Source organism: Protopterus annectens, chromosome 9.part0, assembly GCF_019279795.1.
Source record: "Protopterus annectens isolate FY-2018-M chromosome 9.part0, PAN1.0, whole genome shotgun sequence".
NCBI classification, from domain to species: Eukaryota; Metazoa; Chordata; order Ceratodontiformes; family Protopteridae; genus Protopterus; species Protopterus annectens.
The window spans coordinates 695,818,039-695,841,560 of record NC_056743.1 but is presented as its reverse complement, the minus strand read 5'-3'; the positions used below and the strand labels follow the sequence as shown (position 1 = coordinate 695,841,560).

General features: G+C 40.6%; 1 protein-coding gene across 1 annotated transcript in view; it reads right to left on the bottom strand.

Moving 5' to 3' along the window:
- Window positions 1–23,522, bottom strand: part of LOC122810572 (ABC-type oligopeptide transporter ABCB9-like) — a 77,860-nt gene that overhangs the window by 15,907 nt on the left and 38,431 nt on the right. Inside the window, exons 5-6 of the mRNA XM_044082151.1 lie at window positions 18,413–18,601; window positions 159–332 (exon numbers count right to left, since the gene is read on the bottom strand). Coding sequence (XP_043938086.1) covers window positions 159–332; window positions 18,413–18,601 — 363 coding nt within the window. The remainder of the gene's footprint in view (window positions 1–158; window positions 333–18,412; window positions 18,602–23,522) is intronic.

Below are 23,522 nucleotides of genomic sequence, written 5' to 3'. Positions count from 1 at the left end.
TTATAAATAACTGGTAAAACTGACAGCAAAACAGCTTAAGAGCAGACTAAATCAATCAGGCCTTTTACTGACTAGAACAGTCTTCTGGGTCCCTGAAGAATATACAGCCCTATTGCATCAACAGGTTTTAGCTCTCAGTAACCAATGAAAAAGCCTACCTTACTGTGGAAATACTTGTGTTCATACTCATCCACTGGCGTTCCATCAAGAAGAATCTCACCAGACACAGGATCATAGAATCGCTCTAGCAGGAAAACACAAGTTGATTTTCCACCACCGGAAGGTCCCACCAATGCTGTAATCTCTCCAGGCTTCAATTCAAAGTATATTTTCTGAGTAAGGAAAGAAAAATACTAACTACTAAATCCTTGACAATTGGAACTTTGATTGGGGCAATAATTGAAATTAAACTTTGAAACTCAGAATGCCAAGCAATGACAATCACGCACTCACATGGAATCCTAAAACTCTCAACCACTCCTGACCCAGGATCAAGCACCAACATGGGTCCTGATAGGGGAAGTGCAAGTTCATGCATTCAGTATTGTTGCTATTCATCATTCTGAGAGTCATTCAGATTTCAAAATTGCTCAAATTGATTTCCAAATCTCGAGCTTGTAATACTAAACCATGAAACACAAAATGGTGAAATATAAAATAAATGAATAGTTAAACACTATACTTATCACAGATAATCTCCCAATGCATACTGACACGGGCAGTTGGTCTGGTGCTTCTTTTCATAGGTTCATAGGTTCATAGGTAGGTACTAAGCTATTGGCCCTAGGGCCTATATAAGCCTAGCCAAATGGTACCCTGGCTTTTGCCACCCAAGAAAATTATTTTCCTGTGCCCCTGTCAAGCAGAGCCACAGAAGTGATCCCCGGGGTGAATTTCCTATCTCCCATCCAGTCATCAAGATTTTTCTTGAAGAGTGCTAATAAGGAGCTTTGTTTGATATAGATAGGTAGTTTGTCCCAGAGTATGGGAAGTCTCTGAGACAGGAATCTATCCCTCCAGCATGTTCTGTTTATTGTGGTGACAAGGTTTAGATCCCTAGAGCGTGTAGCTCGGAGGGATTGGGATTTCTTTACGTGGAACATGTCCAACAGCCCTGGGTTTGACATAGCTTTGTATGTTAGGCAGAGATCACCTCTGAGTAGGCGATATGTGGCAGAGTAAAGCTGGAGTATTTTGAAACGGTTTGCATAGGGCATCTGTTTGAGGCCAGTAGTCCTCTTTGTGAGGTATTTCTGTGGCCTTTCCAGTTGTTGTAGATGTCTTGTGAGATGCATACCAAAAGGGGCGTTGTACTCTATAATGGGTCTAATGAGTGATGAGTAGAGGGGAACAATGACCTCTTTTTTTCCTGGATGAGAAACCTTTTGTGATGAGGTGTGCCACATAGAAGGATTTCCTGACTACTGTGGCAATGTGATTATCAAAGGAGAGACTACTGTCCACCTGTGTCCCAAGGTCTCTTATCACACTTTTGGTGTTAAGTAGACTACCACCTATGTGGTAGTTCATTTTTTACCAAAAGGGATGACAATACACTTTTTGACATTGAGCTTGAGGCCATGGCTTTGACACCAGGCATCTGTCTCAGTGAGGCCCTTTTGTAGGATGTCCACATCGTTAGGAGATTTGATTATGGCTCCTAGTTTGCAGTCATCTGCGAACTTTGTTAGCCAAAGACCTTCTGTGTTAGCCTGTACTTCAGAGAAGTAGATACCAAACAGGAGAGGACCTAGGACTGAACCCTGTGGTACTCCACTTGTCACTGGTGTGAAGTTGGATTTAGAGTCTGCTACTTTCACAGTGTGGGTTCGGTCAGTGAGCCAGTTGGCAACCCATCTTGTGACATAGGGATTTATACCTAGTTTAGTGAGTTTGTCTATAATTCCAGAGTGGGGGATGGTGTTGAAAGCCTTGGCAAGATCTAGATAGGCTGTGTGTACCACCTTACCCTCATCTACAGCTTTGGTGACCACTTCAAAGAGGTCTGTCAGGTTTAGGAGATATGATCTGCCTTTAACAAACTCAAACTGGGTAGGGTCCAGAGTTTGGAGATTACCAATGTCATGGTTTATAAGTTCCATGATAATACACTCCATAGCCTTGCAGACCAGGCTCTTCAGGCTAATGGGGCGGTAGTTCCCGGGGTCCGTGGTGGCTCCCCCTTTGTGGGGTGGGATAACTGTTGCTGTACGCCATTCAGTGGGCACAGAGCCTGAGATGAGGCTATGATTGAACATGGTACTTAGGTGGGGTGCCAGTTCGTTCTGTAGTTCATGTAGAACGCAGCCTGGGATATTGTCAGGTCCCATGGATGCTGTGTTCTTGGCTTTGGAGAGTGTGTTTTTTACCTGTGCAGCTGTGATTACAGGTACTTTGCATTCTTCCACTATAGAGATGGGCCCTTTAGGGGATGAGAGAGGGGTAAACTTAGCACTGAACCTATCTGCCAAGATGCTGGCAATATCAGTTGGTTCTGTATATTTAGTGCCATTGTGCTGTAACTCAGAGCAGATCTGAGTGTTGCCATTGAGATTCTTGACATAGCCATAGAATGCTTTGTGGTTGTCTTTAGAATCAGTGGCGATTTTGTTTTCGTAACTAGCTTTGGAGAATTTTATGAGGGATCTCAGCTTCTTACTGAGGCTGACCACGGAGTTCCTCCAATCATGGGATTTTACTTTTTACTTTTTTGCAACAATTTCTTTCTTCTGTTCTAGAGTTTGTTTATAGCAGGGGACCACCAGATTGGCTTCCATTGTTTGGAGGATAGCATCTTGGTCTGTTAGGGATTGCACAATCCATGCACTCGTGTAAGTGCTTATAAAGTGCAATTGTATAGGATTCAGCAGTCGTATCTCTACTGTCCGTCAGCATGGGTGTCGTGAAGTTTGCCACTTCTGTCTTAAGAAGCGTGAAGTTGGCTTTGGAGAAATTTTTTACGGTGGTTTCCCTAATGGGGGGTGGGGCTGGGATGTGGATGTCTAGGGTAATTTGCTTGTGGTCGGATCTGAACAACGAGGAATTGACCTCTGGTGTGGAACACCGGTTGCCCATGTTGGTAATGACCAGGTCTAGGATATTGCTGCCCCTGGTGGGGGCGTGGATAAGTTGATCCAAGGCATTAGAATTTATGAATTCCAGAAAACGTTGAGCACAAGAGTTGGCACATGAGTAGTTTTCCCAGTTAATGGTGGGGTAGTTGAAATCACCCATTATTAGGGTGTTAGGTTGTACCCTAATATTTTCCAGTGTATCAAGAAATGAGGAGTGGGAATCCTGGGGCATGGTGGGGGATCTGTAGCAAGTTACAATTTGCATTACAGTCTTGCCCAGAGTTAGTTGCACTTGGATAATCTCAGATGCATTATGTTGAGCAACTAGACAGGAGGTGTGGATATCCTTAATGAATATTGACACGCCTCTGCCTTTAGTGCTTCGGTCCAGGTTAGGTGGCCGAAAGGTGTGGTATGAATTATAGCCTGGTAATGCAGGGGTGCTCTCTGGAGCCTTGAACCAGGTCTCTGTCACTGCACAGATGTCGATGTTCTCCATTTTAAGGAGTGCCTTGAGTGAGTGCATTTTGAGGTTTAGACTTCTAGCATTGAGTAGCATTACCCTCAGATTTTGCTTGCTTGTACCTGTTGCGGTGGTGAATTTGTCATTTGAATCTTGCCTAAAAAAGGCACTATAGGGGTGGTAAGAGCCTTAGCCAGTATCCGGAATCCCAAGGACAACAGGTGCAGGCCATCTCTGGCAAAGCATTGTGGTTTGTCAATCATGTCATCCCAGGCAGACAGATATTGGATCCCCTTAGAATGACACCAGAAGCTTAGCCAATTGTTGAAGTCAATCATTTTGTCCTTGTACTGTGATATCATTCTGGGTGATGGCAGGATGCTACTCAGGGCTAGGGTCATACCTGCCTGGGTTACAAGATCAGAAAGCTCCCCCATGTCTCTTTTCATATAGCCCAGGGAGGTACGTTTCAGGTCATTCACATCAACATGGACAATAACAGAGTCCTATTTGTACTTGCTCTGGAGTGACCTGAGTGCATGCGTTATGTGGCGGATCCTGGCACCTGACAGGCAGCTGACAGTGACTTTCTCCTTGTTTAGCCTGGTGAGTGGAACATCAGTGTGCCTGACTATAGAGTCACCAGAGTGTTAGGTACGTTGTTATGCCTTATGGGCTGTGGTTGAGTGGCACACTGAGTTTGTGAGCTATGCGTCATTTGGGTTGTGTTGGGGGTGGAGGTTGCTTACGTTTCTGCTTTGGAGGTCCCTGTTGCTTGGGTAGATTTTTTTTGATAGCCTCCATGAATGTAAGTGTGTGTTTTGTGTTTCTATGTGTGTGTTTTGGTGGTGTAGGTTTTGAGGGACTGTGTGATAAGTGTGGTGTGGTGCAAGTGTTTACCTTCTCCTCTTGACTGTCTAGTCCAGACTTGGGTGAAGAGAGCTTTGCTTCCACTTTGGTTATATAAGTGCATCTCTCATAGGTTGTAGTGTTGGTTGGTAGGAAGAGAGGGTTGTCTGTGTACATGAGGCAATTGCTGCATTGCCCCAAGATGCCCAGATTCATCAGGAAGACAGTTGAAAACATCGGGAGCTGACCCTTACACATGCCTGGATAGATGCTTATTTATTAAGTACTAAAAACTGTTTTCCTCTAGACAAGTGAGGAAAGTTGAGTGCTGTAGTAATTTGTAGCTTATTTAGTGCCTACAATGAGTTCTGAACAAGTGCTGAGCTCAAAGAAACAGATTTGAGTGCTGAAACTAGAAAACTGGTTAGTTCTAAGAAACAAAATTAAGCTAGAAGGCTTTCCTCCAACACAGAAAGGCTTGGGGGCTCAGAAGCTTATAAACAGTCCTGGATACAGCAAATCTGTATCTGGACTAGATAACTTATAGGAAAGGCAGGAAACAAGCTTAGAAGCATTTTTTTTTATTTTTGTAAAGTGGAAAGGGGAAAGGAGGAGCAGAAGCTAACTCGGTTGGCCTTCTCAAATGAACTTTTACTCCAGCGATCACGTTTTATACTGGGTCTTGGAAATACTACTCTCTGGCCACTACTGTATATAACCGTCACTCTGTAACAGCTTTCAGGGATATTAATAGTACATAATTTATATTCTGACAGCTCACATGTTCTTGAGAAATCTAGTATTATGTAGCAAACAATGACACAACTGCAGATTGCTGAGATAGCTTCTTCATAAATTATCACCCAAATACTGCTTTTCATAGGGCTGTACCCCCCACCCACCCAAACAGGTCAACTTCATCCCCATCTGAATCTAATGAAAAATAATATATTCAAAAATAGTTCCATTTCTGAGGTGACAGCAGTGTTCCTTTACTGGCAGTCTGAAACTGAAAATGCCATTTTTTGATAAGATAGTATTCACAGCAATATTTATGAAGAAAGGTCCACCAGACTCCATCAGAAAACCTGATACAATGAACCAAAACTGTCTCATTGTTGAAAGTATCACAACTTTACTGCATCCTTCTCTTGTGTCACAGGCACTAGACTAATAAGAGCCTTTGGACAGAGAGGTATTAAATTTTACCTTAAAAGCACTTTTGCTTTTCAGCTAGGAAACTCAAGACCTTCAGCACTCAGTGCTGGTGTCATTGCCTGTAGACTAACATGAGCCTCTGGACAGAAAGGCACTGAGTATGCCCTTAAAATCCCCTTTGGCCATAATCACCATGCTATGGGTTTCCTAGCCAAAAGGAAAAAAGGCTTTTAAAGATATCTTAGGCTAGAATCCCAAACGAGAGCTGATATTTTCCTTCCACGTTTCCAAAATTCTAACAATGCCTAAGGCCGCAGCTTCTCTGCATTTCTGTGTGAGTGTATACAATTTCACAGTTACACTACAGCGATATAGTAATAAATGAAGTGCCCTAAGATGGAGGATGGGCCTGCACAAGTACTGTGGTTCATGGGTTAAAAATTCTGCTTCGCAGCTCCAGAGTTCAACACTGGTCTCTCTTTATTATCTGAAGTATACATGGCTCTCAGGGCTTTTGTTTTTTTACTTCTGATAATCTAGTCTACACCCCTCAAAAAAAAAAAAAAAAAAAAAAAAAAAAAGCTAGTTGAAGCAGCTGCTAAACTGCCTGTATTTTTATTGCATTTACTTCACCCATGCAGCCCCTGCCATGTCTGACAATGTTCTGCAAAGGACCTGCTCACTTACCCATTTACGAAATGAATGAATAAAATTAATGAATTAAAATTAAATTCAGTGAGACTTTTTATTCAGATAACAAGATATTATTTTTACACCAGTTAACAAAAAGGTATCAGCTTGATCTACTTACAGCAAAGATAACAGATGATGATTACAGGGTGATGCAGATGTCCTATACTGGCTTCAGAAAGGAACACAAGTCAGAAAACATCTGGCTACATTTATGGCTTATACTCTGAATAACATCGAAAGACTGTCTTGCTTCCAAATCGGTATTAAAAGAATTCAACTATAATATTTGCCGGCACTAACAGTTCCTGTTCTGAAGTCACAATGTTTATATAGCACCAATGTTGTCAGTTGTGAAACTACTTTTGACATTATGAGCAAAAAATTACGATTTTAATGTGAAATGCACTGCTACTGGACAATTATGGTAGTTCTAAGTGCAAAACCATTACTTGTACTGCTCCACTGAAATATGCAAGTAATGAAAAGGTAGAATGCAGTTATGCAGAGGATAGGCACAAGCATCCCATGGACTAAGTGATATTTTATCATCACTATACCCCATCACGGAATCAGTGTTTGGGCAGATCACCAACCCTCACCTCAAAAGTTCATAGCTATGATTCACAATACACAGGTCACAGAAGAATGCATAATCATGCACAAACACATATGCAAATGACTAGTAACCACAAAAAAGATTGATGTGCACATAAAAAAAAACACATAAATGTGAATACTACTAAAAAGCTTGGTTAGCGCAGATAATTAAAGCTTTGAACTGTTAATGAACTGCTTCCTGTACCCAAAAGGTATACTGTCTTGATTCTTTCCACGTTCATTGTTAACAAATGTATGAAATTAAAACATATAGATCCCAGAAATGAACTAGGTAAAGAGCAAGTATTCTACTCTTGTGAGATGCTCACACACTGGGCTCAGAAGCTGAATCTCTAGATTCTAGCTGATGACAGCAACACAACAGGAACTGTTACTTTAGAGCTCCAACTGCAAGAACAGGAAGTACTGGCACTGCATCCTTGAAAATGCGTAATCCACAGAACATTCCCCAACAAGGGTGCCCACAGGCAGGTGCAAGGGGGTGCACTTGCAGCTCCCTGGATTTTGACTTAAGTTATTTGTGACTTGTTGAAATCGGAAAATGTACTGGCAAAACCATACATTTTTCCATTTCACAAAACACCTAAAACCAAGTGAACTGCAAACAGCCTGGAAAAAACAAAACAGCAATCTACACATGGAAAATAATTAGCGCTTATTTTCCATGTGTAGATTGCTGTTTTTTCCAGGTGGTTTCCAGCAAGTTCTTGTATTTTTCCATTTCAATGTACATTTATTTTGTGTGTATGAAAACTGCATTCAGAGGAGACGTACTGGAGGTTGCAATCACATGATACAGTTAACAAGCATCAGTTACTCCTCGGACTGCATCTTTGACTGTTAACAATTGCAGACTGACTGCGATAGAGTTTTGATGTGGGCGGCAGATGGATTGCTATCCAGAAGATTTCTGTGACAAAAAAGAGTAAGAGTGAGTGTTTCCTGACTTGTGTGGTGTGACTGGTGTATAGTGCAGCAGCAGCATATAGTTTTGTAGAATTGAACAGGTAGGTTGATCTGGAGTTGGAGACAACAAGAAAAAAGATCAGAGGTAATTTTTTTACACTGAATGGCAGCTTCCAGCTTGATGCCAAACCGTGAAAGCGGCGCACTTGAGACAGAGTGTCCAGTAGTTTCCCCTAGTGGATTACTGCCCTCCCCATTCCCATTCTCATCCCAATGCCCATATTGCTGTAAGTGCAGACAGTTCCTGAAGCTAACAGCTTCTCCGCCGCATCCATGATGCGATGCCATGCCCAAGTGCCCATACTAGTTATGTTCAACTTGTCATGTGGCCTCTTTTTGGCCTGACACAGACAAATTTTATTTCCAAAAATGTGTATTAATTCACATTGGTCTTATTCCGTTAATGCCTTGGGGTTAATAGTATCAGTATTTTAAATGTCCCTGATTATTTCTGGATTTGTCCCTGGTTCTGTTAATATTTCTCTCCAATTCATTGACAGCTACACGTACATACATAATGCTGTATTTAAATACAACTATTTGCCAGTCAGGTTCTGTGGTGCGCTACACACAAGCAGAGGGACACTCCTATTAGTACATACTTTGCCACCACTTTCAGCAACAATCACTGTTCATTTTAAGTACAAGGGGCGCAAGGTATCATTTTAAAGATGCTTGGCACAGCAGACTCAATTTCAGGTGGACATGCTTCTGGAGTGAACGTATACATTTGCAGAAAGCAAACCCACTACTTTCATAGCTCTGCCTTTTATCTCCAGAATCAGGAACAAATCCAGAAATAATCAGGGACAGTTTTTTTTTTAAATATTAGTACTGCTACCATCAGAAGCTCACTATTTAAAATTGATTAACTTGAGAAGCTAACAGGATAAGAGAAATGGAATTAATGTGCATCTGTTACTCCAACTATTGTCATTATCAAGTGTAATTCATTAACTTTTTTCTTCCAAAATCGACAGTTTTAAAGAGGATTATGATGAAGGGCAAAATTTGGGCTAAATCGGGTATAAGTTTAAGGTAGAGTTAGTCTTTGAATGCAGAGTTCCCCACTCCCAAACAGTTGTCGATGGGGCCATGTCTGGCTGTCTGCATAAAATGTTACTTTTCAGTTTAATCTGCAAGTAATACAGATAGCTACGTATGTGTTAAGCCACTAAAACCATATATCATGTTTTTGACTCCCAGACATTTGTATTTTCGGTGTTTTTGTTCTTGAAAGTCAAGGGTGAAATAAGAACATGTTCCGGTGGAGACCAGAGCCAGAATTTTCAACTTGGCCATCCTACAGTATTTCATAGTACCAAAATACAAAAGTGACCACCCCTTTCAATACATCTTGCTGTTTTAAAAATAGTAACTCTCCACTAAACCTTAACTTTTTAAACAGGTAAAACTCAAGTTACCTACTTTCACATCTAACTTCTCTAGTGCACACTGCAGAGTGCATTCTTTTCAATCTTACCTTTAAGCATCCCTGTGACTAGCACTTTCTCTAATACCTGCTGGAAAGCACTAGGAAGCCTTAAACTCATACAAACACTGAACTCTCCTTGTTAACAAGGAGAAATTAATAGTAGGCACTAAACAGCCTATAATTGCAAAGTACCTTGCTAAGGAAACAGCTCCTATACTTTACAAAGAAAAAAAAGCCCCAAACCAGGCATGTCCAAGGGTCAGCTTCCGGTGATTTCTCCTGTCCACCTGGTGAATCTGGGCATACTGGGGCAATGCAGCAATTGCCTCATGTACACAGACAACCCTCTCCTCCTACCACCCAACACTACAACCTGTGAGAGATGCACTTACATAGCCAAAATGGAAGCAAAGCTCTCTCCACCCAAGATTGTGCTAAACAGTCAAGAGGAGAAGGTTAACACCCACACTACACCTCAAGCAACACATAGCCCTTCTAAACCCGTACCACCAACACCCACATATAGCAACACTAAATCCACATATGCAGAGGCCCTTAACTGTAACCTGCCCAAGCAACAAAGACCTCTGAAGCTGAAACGCAAACAAACACCAATCACAACCAATGTGTCACATAGTTCACAACACCAGTGTGCCACCCAGAAACAGCCCCTATGGCAAGACAATGTACCTAACACTTTAGTCATAGGTGACTCTACAGTCCGGCACACTGATGTCCCTCTCACCAGGTTGAATAAGGAGAAAATTACAGTCAGCTGCCTGTCGGGTGCCAGGATCTGCCACATAATGCATGCACTCAAGTCACTCCACAACAAGTACAAATATGACTCTGTCATTGTCCATGTTGGAGTGAATGACTTGAGACGTACCTCCCTGGACTGCATGAAAAGAGACATGGAAGAGCTCTCGGATCATGTGGCCCAGGCAGGTATGACCCTAGCCCTGAGTAGCATCCTGCCTTCGCCCAGAATGATACCACAATATAAGGATAAAATGATTGACTTCAACAATTGGCTAAGCTTATGGTGTCATTCAAAGGGGATCCAGTATCTGTCTGCCTGGGATGACATGATTGACAGACCACGATGCTTTGCCAGAGATGGTCTGCACCTGTCACCCCTGGGATTCAGGTTACTGGCAAAGGCTCTTGCCACCCCTATAGTGCCTTTTTTTAGGCAAACTTCAAAGTACAAAACTACCACCGTAACAGGTACAAGCATGCAAAATCTGAAGGTAATGCTACTCAATGCTAGAAGTCTAAACCTCAAAATGCACTCTCTCGAGGCACTCCTAAAAATGGAGAACATCGATATCTGTGCAGTAACTGAGACCTGGTTCAAGGCTCCAGAGAGCACCCCTGCAATACCAGGCTACAACTCTTACCACACTTTTCGGCCACCAAACCAGGACCGAAACACTAAAGGTGGAGGAGTGTCAATATTCACCAAGGATATTCACACCACCAGGCTAGTTGGCCAACACAATGTGTCTGAAATTCTCCAAGTGCAACTAACACTAGGTAAGACTGCAATCCAAATTGTAGCTTGCTACAGATCCCCACCATACCCCAAGATTCTCACTACACCTTTCTAAACATACTGGAAAATATTAAGATAGAACCAAACACCCTAATACTGGGTGATTTTAACTACCCTGCCATTAACTGGGAAAACTACTCATGTCCCAACACCTTTGCAACGGTTCTTGGAATTCATAAATTTCAACGCCCTGGATCAACTAATCCATAGTCCCACCAGGGGCTCCAATATCCTAGACCTGGTCATTACCAACATGGGAAATCAATGCTCCATGCCTATGGTCACCCCCTCGTTAGTCAGGTCTGACCATAAGCTAATCACCCTTAACATCCACATCCCACCCCCAGTAAAGAAACCACCATAAAAAACTTCTCCAAAGCCAACTTCATGCTACTCAAGTCAGAAGTGACAAACTTCATGACACCCATGCAGACAGGAATTGAAAGTTCAACTGCTGAATCCTACACTAAGGCACTGTACGAGCACATCCACTCATGCATGAATCGTGCCATCCCAAATAGAACCAAAATGCTCTCATCCAAAAAAAGGAAGCCAATCTGGTGGTCCCCTGCCATAAACAAACTTTACAACAAAAGGAAGAAACTTTTGCAGAAAAGAGGAAAATCCCAGGATGCAAAAAACTCTCTTACTAGCCTCAGTAAGAAACTGAGATGCCTCATAAAATCCTCCAAAGCTAGTTACAAAATAAAATTGCCAAAGATTCCAAAGACAACCACAAAGCATTCTATAACTATGTCAAGAATCTAAATGGCAATGCTCAGATCTGCTCTGAGCTAAAACAGAATGGCATTAAATATACTGATCCAAAGGATATTGCCAATATCCTGGCAGATCGATTCAGTGCCAACTTCACTCCCCTCTCACCCCCTAAATGGCCCATCTCAATACCGGAAGATTGCCAAATTCCAGTAATAATGGCCACACAGGTACAAAACACACTCTCTAAAGCCAAGAATACAGCATCCATGGGACCAGATGACATCCCGGGCTGTGCACTTCATGAACTACAATATGAACTGGCACCTCACCTAAGTGTCTTGTTTAATCATAGCCTCACCTCAGGTTTCGTGCCCACTGAGTGGCGCAGAGCTACAGTTATCCCAATCCACAAGGGGATCCACCTTGGATCCCGAAACTACCATCCCATCAGTCTGACAAGCCTTATCTGCAAGGCCATGGAGCGTATTATCATGGAACTTATAAACAAAGACATTGGCAACCTTCAAACACTGGACCCCACCCAGTTTGGGTTTGTGAAGGGCCCATCTTGTCTCCTGAACCTGATTGACTTCTTTGAATCAGTCTCCAGAGCCATGGACAAGGGTAAGGTGGTCCACACAGCCTATCTAGACCTTGCCAAGGCCTTTGACACCATCCCCACTCTGGAATCATAGATAAACTTACTAAGTTGGGCATTAATCCCTATGTCACCCAATGGGTTGCTAAATGGCTTACTGATAGAACCCACACTGTAAAAGTAGCCAACTCCAAATCCAGCTCCAGACAAGTGACAAGTGGAGTACCTCAGGGTTCAGTCCTGGGGCCGCTCTTGTTTGGCATCTACTTCTCTGAAGTACAGGTCAACACTAAGGGACTCTGGCTAACAAAGTTTGCAGATGACTGCAAACTGGGAGCCATTATTGAATCCCCAAATGATGTGGATACTCTACAAAAGGGCCTTACGGAAACAGATGCTTGGTGCCAGAGCCATGGGCTCAAGCTCAATGCCAGGAAATGTATTGTTATCCCGTTTGGGAAAAACATGTATCCATGAATTACCATATAGGTGGCAGTACACTAAACACAGAAAGTGTGATAAGAGACTTAGGGACACAGGTGGACAGTGGTCTCACCTTCGATAACCACATCACCACAACAGTCAGGAAATCCTTCTATGTGGCACACCTCATCACGAAGGGCTTTTCTTCCAGAAAAAAGGAGGTCATTGTCCCACTGTACTCATCCCTCATTAGACCCATTATAGAATACAACGCCCCATTTGGTATGTACCTCTCAAGACATCTGCAACAACTGGAAAGGCCTTAGAAATACCTCACTAAAAGAATCACAGGCCTAAAGCAGATGCCCTACGCTGACCATCTTAAAAAACTCCAGCTGTACTCTGTCGTATATCGTCTACTCAGAGGCGATCTCTGCTTGACATACAAGGCCATGTCAAACCCAGAGCTGTTGGACATGCTACACTTAAAGAAATCCCAATCCCTCAGAGCTACACGCTCCAGGGATCTAAACCTTGTCATCACAATAAACAAAACATGCTGGAGGGATAGGTTCCTGACCCAGAGACTCCCCAGACTCTGGAATAGATTGCCCATACATGTCAAGCAGAGTGCCTCTTTGGACCTCTTCAAGAGGAACCTTGACGATTGGATGGGAGAAAGGAAATTCACCCCAGGGATCACGTCAGTCGCCCTGCTAGACAGGGGTCCAGGAAAGTAAATATTGTGGGAAGAAATAGCCAGGGAATTGTTATGGCTAGGCTTGTATAGGCCCTAGGGCTGATAGCCTAGTACCAACCTATGAACCTATGAACCTATTCATAAATGACCGGCTGATCAGATTAGTCTAAGCAACTAGGAGGCATTTTCTTCTGAACTATTGACTTGCAAGCACTTGCATAGCTTAGCTTGTCATTCTGATTTTTTCCATATTCCAGTTATGAATATTTCACCTCATGCATATTGCATATTTGCTGTCTTTGCTATTTGTATTTTTTGAAAGTGATTTACACCAAATGTATTACTGCCAACTGCCAAGTTATATAACGTTAAAAGCCTTGCAAGTAGTTTACCCCGATTTTTTTTTTTTGCGGGGACATGTTTAATTGTTTAACCTTTAACCTTTCAGTTTTATTAATACAGTACCTTATATATTTAAGGAATGCCAATGCATTATAGCAATTATGAATTGTATTTCATTTATTAATACTGCTTAAACAGTAGAGAGTGCATTACAGCTGGGCTGCACTTTTCAGAAATATTCTTTTTTTTATTGGGCTGAATATAGAAACCAGCAATTTAGAGCACGTTAGCAATGAAGGAAGACCTCTTTGGCAGTTAATTTGTATGTCTCATAGCTATGGTGGTGGTGCTGTTTGTGTGTATGAGAGTGATCAAAAAAAGGAAAAGTATGTGTGTGTTTATGTTGCTGTCTGCCTGCTTGTGTATGAATGAAAGTGTGCACGAAAGCAGAACGGTGTGTGTGTGTGTGTGTGTGTGTGTGTGTGTGTGTGTGTGTGTGTGTGTGCGTGCGTGTGTGTGTGTTTGTGCGTGTGTGTGTGTGTGCGTGCGTGCGTGCGTGTGTGTGTGCGTGCGTGCGTGCATGTGTGTGTGTGTGCGTGTGTGCGTGTGTGTGTGTGTGCGTGTGTGTGTGTGTGTGTGTGTGTGTGTGTGTGTGTGTGTGTGTGTATGTGTGTGTGTGTGTGTGTGTGTGTGTGTGTGTGTGTATGTACGTACATATATATAAGAGGAGAAAGGTAGCATACCCTCAGCTATCCAGGTATTTGCAGAATGTCTACATATTTGCCCCATATTCCTCCTAAAAAGGATTGATCAAGATATACCTGAAAATGACTCACCTATAGCTATCATTCAAGACCAAGTTCTAAAAGTTCTGCTCAAAACCTAAAATACTGCATTGATGAGTCCTGACAATATACCTGGATGGATCTTAAATAGCAAGAAGCACAATTTAGCCTCACCCCTAACAACACTGTCCACTCACACCCTTCATTCAGGTTTTGTACCAATGACTGGAGACCAGCTACAGTCTTTCCTCTACATTAGGAAGGACCTTCCACAGACTCAGGCAATTACGGACCTATACGTCTGATCAGCCTCGTATGCAAAGCCATGGAAAGACGTATCATGAAAATTAATCAATCAGGACACAGGGAACCTCCAAACACTGGACCTATCTCAGTTTGGATTTGTCAAGGGCAGGTTGTGCTTAGTGAACCTGGTGGATTTTTAAAAGGTCACCAAAGCAATGGACGAAGGCAAAATGATACACAGTGCTTAACTTGACCTGGCCAAAGCTTTTGACATAATTCCCCACTCAGCAATAGTAGAAAAGCTAAACAAACTGACAATAAACCCCTATGTTATCTGCTGGATTGCCAAATGGCTCACATATAGGATGTAGATAATCAAAATAGGGGAAGGTACCTCCACAAAGAGACCAGTTACCAGTGGATTCCCCTAGGGTTCTGTGCTGGAACCTCTCCTATTTGGCATCTACTTTTCTTAAGTAAAAGCCAGTACCAAAGGGCTCTGTCTGACTAATTTTGCAGACTGCAAGCTAGGAGTAGTCCCTGAATCCCCAAATGACTTTGTCATCTTGCGGGAAGGTTTGTCTCAAATAAATAAATGGTACCAAAATTATGGAGTGAAACTAAATGCCAAAAAATGCATTATTGTATCTTTTGGGAAGTCCCCTACCCCAAGGAACTACCACTATGACAATACACCCCTAAGAGTTGACCTAGTTGTTCGGGATTTGGAAACCTATGTGGACAGTGACCTAACTTTTGGCCAACATGTCTACTGAAGACTGTCCTTCTATATTGCACAACTTAAAAACAAAGGGATTGTGCTAAATCTAGAGATGTCATTGTTCCCCTTTACTCAGCCCTCATTAGGCCAGTCATTGAATATAATGCCTGCTTTGGTATGTATCTGTTCAGACACATGCAGCAACAGGAATGCCCACACAGATACCTTACTTAAAGGATACAAGGCCTATACAACATGTCCTACATGGACCGACTCAAAGCCCTGTCACAATACTCAGTGTCCTATAGACTGCTAAGAGATGACCTGTGCCTGGCATACAAGGCATCCTCCAACCCATTACTGATGGAGTTACTGCACATCAAAAGTCTAATGGCATCAGAAATACTCGATCTAGAGATCTAAACCTCTTCTGCTTCATCCACAGAATGGTTTGGAGGGACAGGTAGCACTGATGTGGTACAGACTTCCCCATCCACATAAAACAAAGTTCACCCCTGTCCATTTTCAGTTTACAGCAACAAAAAGGATGCAACAGCAAACTCGAAATAATTCAAATAAAAATTGGACTACCAAACCATCAAAAACATTAAAATACTTTAAATAACAAAATCACAAAGCTTTCGGGAAGACCCTTCATCACTGTGTTAACATTACATAAAATTTCCCATATTTAAATACAACTTTAAAAAACATCACAAACCCAGCCCAATCCAAAATTGCAGTTAACAATTTAAAGAAATATCACATATATTCAAGTTCGTAAGCACATTTGCTTATATTTCAGAATAGGCATAACACTATTCGCAGCATTAATTCCTGGGTAACAATCCACTTCTAATCTTATTATCCAACTATATTCACTTGTTTCAAGTTTATTATTTATATGTCCACCCCTCATATTTTTAAAAACATTTTCTATCACCCTGAATTTAAAATTACACTGTATTCCACACTTGATTACATGCTTGGCCAATGCATTAGAACAAACATTTATTCTAATATCTGACTGACATTCAATAATACACTCTTTCAATTTCCTAGCTGATTTGCCTACATAGAAAGCTGAACATTGAGCACATGTAGCCAAATACACAATATTAGTGTTGCATGTAGCAACACATTTGAATGTAAACTTTTTACCAGTTTTGGGATATATGAATTCATCACTGTTCACAATATATTTAGATGCACAGCAGTTATAACAAGGAACAGTTCCTGTTTTTCTGCCTATGAAGCTCTTATCACTACATTTCATGTACAACTTTTGAACAACTAGCAGGTAAACTAATTAAGCGAGATCACAGTCATACTAATTTTTTTTTTGCTATTAAAATAAAAGTGAGGGTTTTACTGTTTCAAAAACTTTCAATACTTTTATAAAGAGGACGCCTATTAACTTACCACAGTGCATCCCATTATAAGATGGTGTGGCCAGTGACACACAAGAAACAACCATTGTACTATACTGTCATCTTAGCCAAAAAGGCTTCTGTTATCAAGCCTCACAACTGCAACACTTAGATCACATATGCTTAATTTATGACCTCAAAAGCTATAGACGTGACGGAATGTCAGAACATGAAACTATTTTTTTTTGCAGGGGTCAAGACTGGCATCCCTCACACTTCACAAACTTACATACATCATCTCCATCATCACACAACACTGGGATAAAGAAAACATCTCCTTAATAGTGCACAGTGGTCTTGAACACAATTTTCTTTGTTCTTACAGGAATGAGCAATTGAGTTTTGTTATTTTACTCAGCAAAGACATGCAGGTAAGTATTCTGAAAAGCCTCTCTGCCTCGCAGAGATTATGCTATCATCTTTCATAAAATGGTTTACATAAGCAGTTGTTAGCTTTTAAAATATCTTGCATAGTGTACAAAGTAATGAAATGGGTCAAGAGATTCTTGGGTAAACTCAATCCCTGCCAGAGGGACAAGGTTGACACAGACCACCCAAACACACATAGTAGATGCCAAACATGATGAAATATTTAGATTGTGGAAAAGAAGAGGAGAGCTAAGGAATACAGGATGCAGCAAGTCTTTGGTGAGACAGTTTTTATGGCTTTAGCTGTCTGCTTTCAAGCAGTCCTACTGAAGCTGAAAGTGCTCAGGTGCTTAGATTGCATCAGTATTTGTAAATCTAGTTAGGACATCAAATGTGGTTATTAAATACCTTCATCACTTATTTATTTGTTTATCTAAAACAAGTCACTGATTAATGCTTTATACAAACATGCTACAATCATTAATAAATCTATTTTTTAAGTGTTTATAAATGTTAAATTTAAGACAAGGTGTGATTTTGCAAACTTAGTGGAACTGCAAGAATATAACTCGCAGACTCGATGAACATGCTTTAACTAAGCAGACAATTGTGTCACCAATTTCAGAATTCATCTATGTCCTACAGCCAAATAAATGTGTTACCCCTTACGAAATGTCTGAGAATCATGATTTTATCCAGTTCAAGAAACATTAGGTGTTTTGGTTGACGTTTTTAATCTAAATGGGTAATTACTGCTGGTTTAATTAAGCAGTGTGAACACCTTTCTTTCTTTTCCCCCAAAGCTACATTCTCAAAAGTATTTCATCAAAAGCCTTGCTGAATGACAAAGTATTTTACATGGGTTTTGACGACTGCCCAAAACTTCCACAACACGAAACAGGGGAAATGCACTCTTTACATCCTCTTACTTGTTAAAGCCATATCCAAAATTGCTCTGCCTCAGGTTATGGGTAACATCCTAGCTACAGTGACCTCATTTGAAAAATGTGTGATTGAGCAAAGCATGCACTAATATCCCAGTTGTCTGGTACCACTTTTGTTTCGTTCACTTTACATTTTTTCACATTGTATCCTTGAAATTGTATATGGAAATATGAATTACTTAATTACAAATAACATCTGGAATAATTACATCTTTCATGCAACTTTTCATGTGCCACAGTGCTCTTCCTCTTATTTGAGTATTTTAACTTACTGCAGTCACTCTAGAATATGAAGTTAGAAAATAAACAATCCAACGTACCTTTAATACTACAGTATCCAATCTGTTGGGATAAGAAAATGACACATTATTGAATTCAATGTGGCCTGTAAGTGACTCAGGAGCTAGTGTTCCAATCCTAGATATCTTGGGTGTTCTGTCCATGTATTCAAATATCTTCTCTGATGCCCCTACTGCCTTCTTCACATTGGGATACACTAATAGCAGAGCCTAGATGAACAGAAATTGACATTACATTAAGGACCATCATGATGCATTCATTTCTCAAACACAATCTTGATTACATTAATGGAACATACCACAATATTTTCAGCAAAGATGAGCATGCACACACTGAAATAGGCATTTTTATCACTATTACAAATGCTTGTGACCTTGCATAATTATGGGCTATAAGTACATTTATATGTGTGTATGAGTATGTGTGTGTGGGGGGGGAGGGCAAGAGGGTCACATGCTTTACTATGCTAACAACTTAGTGGCATTAGGCACCTATACAATCACAGTTTCAGGCAATAGGAGAACTGAACTGAACTGTATTACAAGAAAATGCATGTCCACTGACATGCTGACTTTGTATACCATAAACCTTTTCTCAAGAAAAACAGGAAAGCAAAACAGAATAAAGCAAAATTAAAAACACAGCAAAGCCACAGTACAGCCTTCTGCAACAAAATCAGACCTGATCATTGGCTTTCCCCTTGAATATTTCATATAAAACCAACCCACCCCAAACATAGGGAACATGTATGAGCAATACCTTAGGGGCACAATGTGGGCCATAACAGAACAGGTCACAGAAGGAAACACTGCAATGGGGAAGGGGAGATTAGTAATCTGTTTTCAAGAAACCATAGAAAAAAAGGAGGGCATGCATGCTCATTCAACACTTATATCGAGTTCTAACCGAAGGTACTGTAAAACATTCAGTGATTCAAATAGCATATTGCATTATATAATCTTATAAGTCTACAACTATTACGTACTTCAGCTTTTTTACTTAGTATAGTTTATAACTAATGAAAAACTCTTCTCTTCTGTCAGTATTATTATTTTCGGTGGAATCTGCTCAGTTCATTTCCAATTTAGAAGACTAAACTGCAAAACAACAAAACAAAATGACAGAATATACAAAGGATAAAAGAGTAGTAAAATGAAATGAATAGCTGAACAATTAATTTCAGCATGCACTACTATCTCATCTACCTTTAATTAGCTACTCATGCCCTCTTACGTACTGCACTTCACTACAAAATAATATAATGATTACTACATTATCCCATATCACTCTGTCTTTTACTTAATTCCATATAAACTTCCTCTCTGTCCAACTATAAGAACACCTGCATTCCTTTCTAAATAAAATTACAAATCAGAACACAAAGCTAATATGCATAAATGTACATTTGGCATTATATCTAATGTAAAAACACTGCCAGAATTTTGGAAACAAGGCAGTTTCAAATACTGTAACAGCAAACACAAGAACATACAAAGCATGCTTGCCAAATACTTCAGACAGAACATCATAAACTAAATAAAGGAAGTTAATCAGACAAAATTAAATATATTAAAACACACACACAGACACAGACAGACACACACACACAGACATACACACACACAGACACACAGACACACACACACAGACACACATACACAGACAGAGACACACATACACATACACACACACACACACACACACACACACACACACACACACACACACACACACACACACATATACACACACACACACACACACACACACACACACACACACACACACACACACACACACACACACACAAATTAAGCCACTCTCTACCCTCCCATTTGGGTGGGAGTTATCTCCCCAAATCATCATTATTTATACAGTCTAATTCTAAGGGTCACAGACTATGGAGAAATTGCAAAATTTGGTTTTGTTGAAAAATTGGAAGGTTTTCCTTTCAAAGTTGCTAATCACGGAGGTAGAGGAAAAACATTAGGTGGCTTGCTCTCCCCACAAACACAGTCTAAAATTTCTAAAGGGCATGATTTTGATCTATAACAAAACTACTTTTTTGCTTTCAGTATATGTTATTTCAGGCTTTTAAGCCTTTCAATTCTTGTTTTTGTTCATTTCTGTCAACTTTATTTCAGTATTTCAGTTTTCCAACAGAAAACAATTCAGTCAATGTCTAACAAAATATATTTCCTATTCCATCTAGAGAGCTGTACACTCTGTATACATTTTCACTGCCACAGTTTTAAAAATAATGAAGTTGGTGACTATCAGCAAACACTGGGAACAGTTTACAGGAGCAGCCAAAGAGACAGGGAGGTAGACATCTTTTGATTTTGCCAGAAATCATATACATTCCATAATTACATCACTAAATACTCACAACTAAACAAAAGAAATAATGTCTCAGAAGTATAGTAAAAAAACATGAAAACACTGGAGTACAGCAAATGTCAAGAATTACTGTCCTCCTTTAAAGCTGTTCTTCTGCAGGGGACAAGTCCTCTGCACCCTCCACCAATGTGTGTGTGTGTGGGGGGGGATGCACCCCTATGGTTTATGCATCTAGACTCTGAGATTGGCATATCTTGTAAAAAAGGAAATAATGTGACACACAAACAACTCAGACTTTATGTAAGTCCACAGTTTTTCTCATTCATTCTCACTATTCCAAGATTCCCACTAGTAACTTATGGAAATAACAGTGGTTATCAAATAAAAACATTACAAATCCTCTCTGATGAGGGGATGATAACAGCCTATAGCAGACTCCATACCTTGCTAGCACACAGTATCTTATTTACTGGCCTGGAGGAGACACCACGGTTACCAGGCTGGCAGAGTTAAAAAAAGGGGAACCAGTAGTGGGGTGTGGTGCAAGAAAACAGTAATTTAATGACAAATCCCTGCACACTGTACTCACTTATGCCCAAACAAATCTCACAGGAATGCCTGATAAAATCACAGCATGCAACAAAGTTCTCAAGAAACCAAACCAACAGAGAGTACAAAGACTCATATTCTTACATTGTAAGCACCACTTTTAGTTTCACTTTATTAAGGGTGAATCCCAGTGAGCCAAATGTACTTGTTCATTGCAGATGCAAAGAAAAAACCTCCAACATACAAAATGCAAAGCATACACTCTGACAAATAGGTGGAAAGCTGAAGTGTAATTCAGAAATGTGACACAGCTGATTAGATTTTAAGGCTCATTTCTGGTGTTCTCCTATGAACTTGTTTAGGAAATCACATACTCAATACAGTGTCACATTTCTATTTTTAAAAAGTGCAAATAAGTCTGTAATGATGTATTTAAGAACCAAATTAAAGAACAAGTAATTTATTTTTTCAAGCAAGAACTGAAAATTCAAATGTATATTTCAGACAATTATATATTACACAACAAGCTATATTTTTAGCTTATAAAGCAAGGGATGAAATTATGATAGAAACTTCAGGTTCTGAAATGGGAATGAAAGTTGCCATGTACATCACTGATGGCTCTAGAATAAGTGGTTTGGGGGGCCACTGGCATCGCTCATTGTAGTCGTACAATGTGAAATGCTTCTTACTACGCTCTAGTGCCTCTGCCTGAGCACATATTTAAGGAAGCAATTGGCAAATATGTTGCTAATATTCTACATGGCTGACTACTCACTCACTGACATACTAGTACTACTACATGTCTCACACCTCCCATATCTCTATAATGTATGGTAAGCTTTTCTGAGGCTGCACAAGTGCAACAGCAAAGGAGGGCTGCATAACTTACGTTCAATGCACTGCTGCTGTTCAGTTGTAAAAGTAATTGGCTGTGTTCCTTTTATCCATCCATCAATCACAATCCCTTTTTCCCATTTTTTTGCACATGGGGTCAGGGTGTCACTTCAACAGTAACAATCATTTAGAGCCAAGATTTACACCGTTGGGTGGTTAGCCCTGCCACAGTAGTTTTTCCACATCATACACTTACATGCACACTCACACCTATGGCCAATTTAAAGTGTCCAGTTCACTTATTGCATGTCTTTGGAATGTGGGAGGAAATCAGAGCCCTTGGAGAAAACCCACACGAACACAGGGAGGACATGCAGACACTGCAGTGAAGGCACCCCAGCAGAAAATTGAACCGGAGATCCTCTATCACTGCTGCTTATGCATATTAATTCCAAAGCTGCTATACCTTAAAACATGGCAAATTGTCCAAGAAACTACAAACCCCAGAATTTGTATACAGCCAGTTATTTGCATAATTCTGCTCACAAAAGTGGGTGGAGAAATTCAACCTTTCTCCTGAAAAGACATAGTTGCATAAGGTAAAAATGGAGGCTGGCACAAGTCACACAGCCTCCACCATGAAGCCAGCCACAAATATGCACACTAGCAACATTCTACCTCCTTCACATAAAGTGCTAGACTCCCACCTCAGTCTGCTTAGTACCTGCTATACATCTCCATTCACCTACACAGCCTCCTGCCAGCTGAAGAAGTCTAAGCAACTGACTCAACTCTCTGAACTCCCCAATACTCAAGTAAAAATTATATGAATCATATATGTCTGTTCCTTATTATGACACTTTCAGTGGAGATTCCTCCATCTTAGGTTGAGTTCAGCATCATGTACATCAATGCTACACAACAGTCACAGAAAACCAGGTAGAAAATCATGGCATAAAGGCCAAGTGTTATTCCTTCTACTACACAATGGTCCATGAACTTCCATGCAAAAATAAACTCAGTTCAACAGAGGTTACTGAAAATGTAATACCCCTCTCCCCAAGGTATAGCAGCCTTAAAGTAATCAAATTCCACCCTGAACTATTTTGTGCTTGTACCAGAGCAAAATTGAAATAAAATGTTTGTCCCAGTATTGGGAAACCTTTTATTACACAAACACAATGCAGTAACCCCTGGCTTCTGTTGATCAGTGAGCCAAACAGAGAAGAGACCTTTTTAGACAGGATATGAGGGAAGGTATCAGGTACACCACTCCATCAGAAACTAAACAGTAACAATGAAAAGATGAATACATGACTTGGCTAACGAAATAACAGAAAAAGATGCAAAATAAATAATAAACAGTTAACCAATCTATGTGTTATTATGTTAAATTCTTGTGCT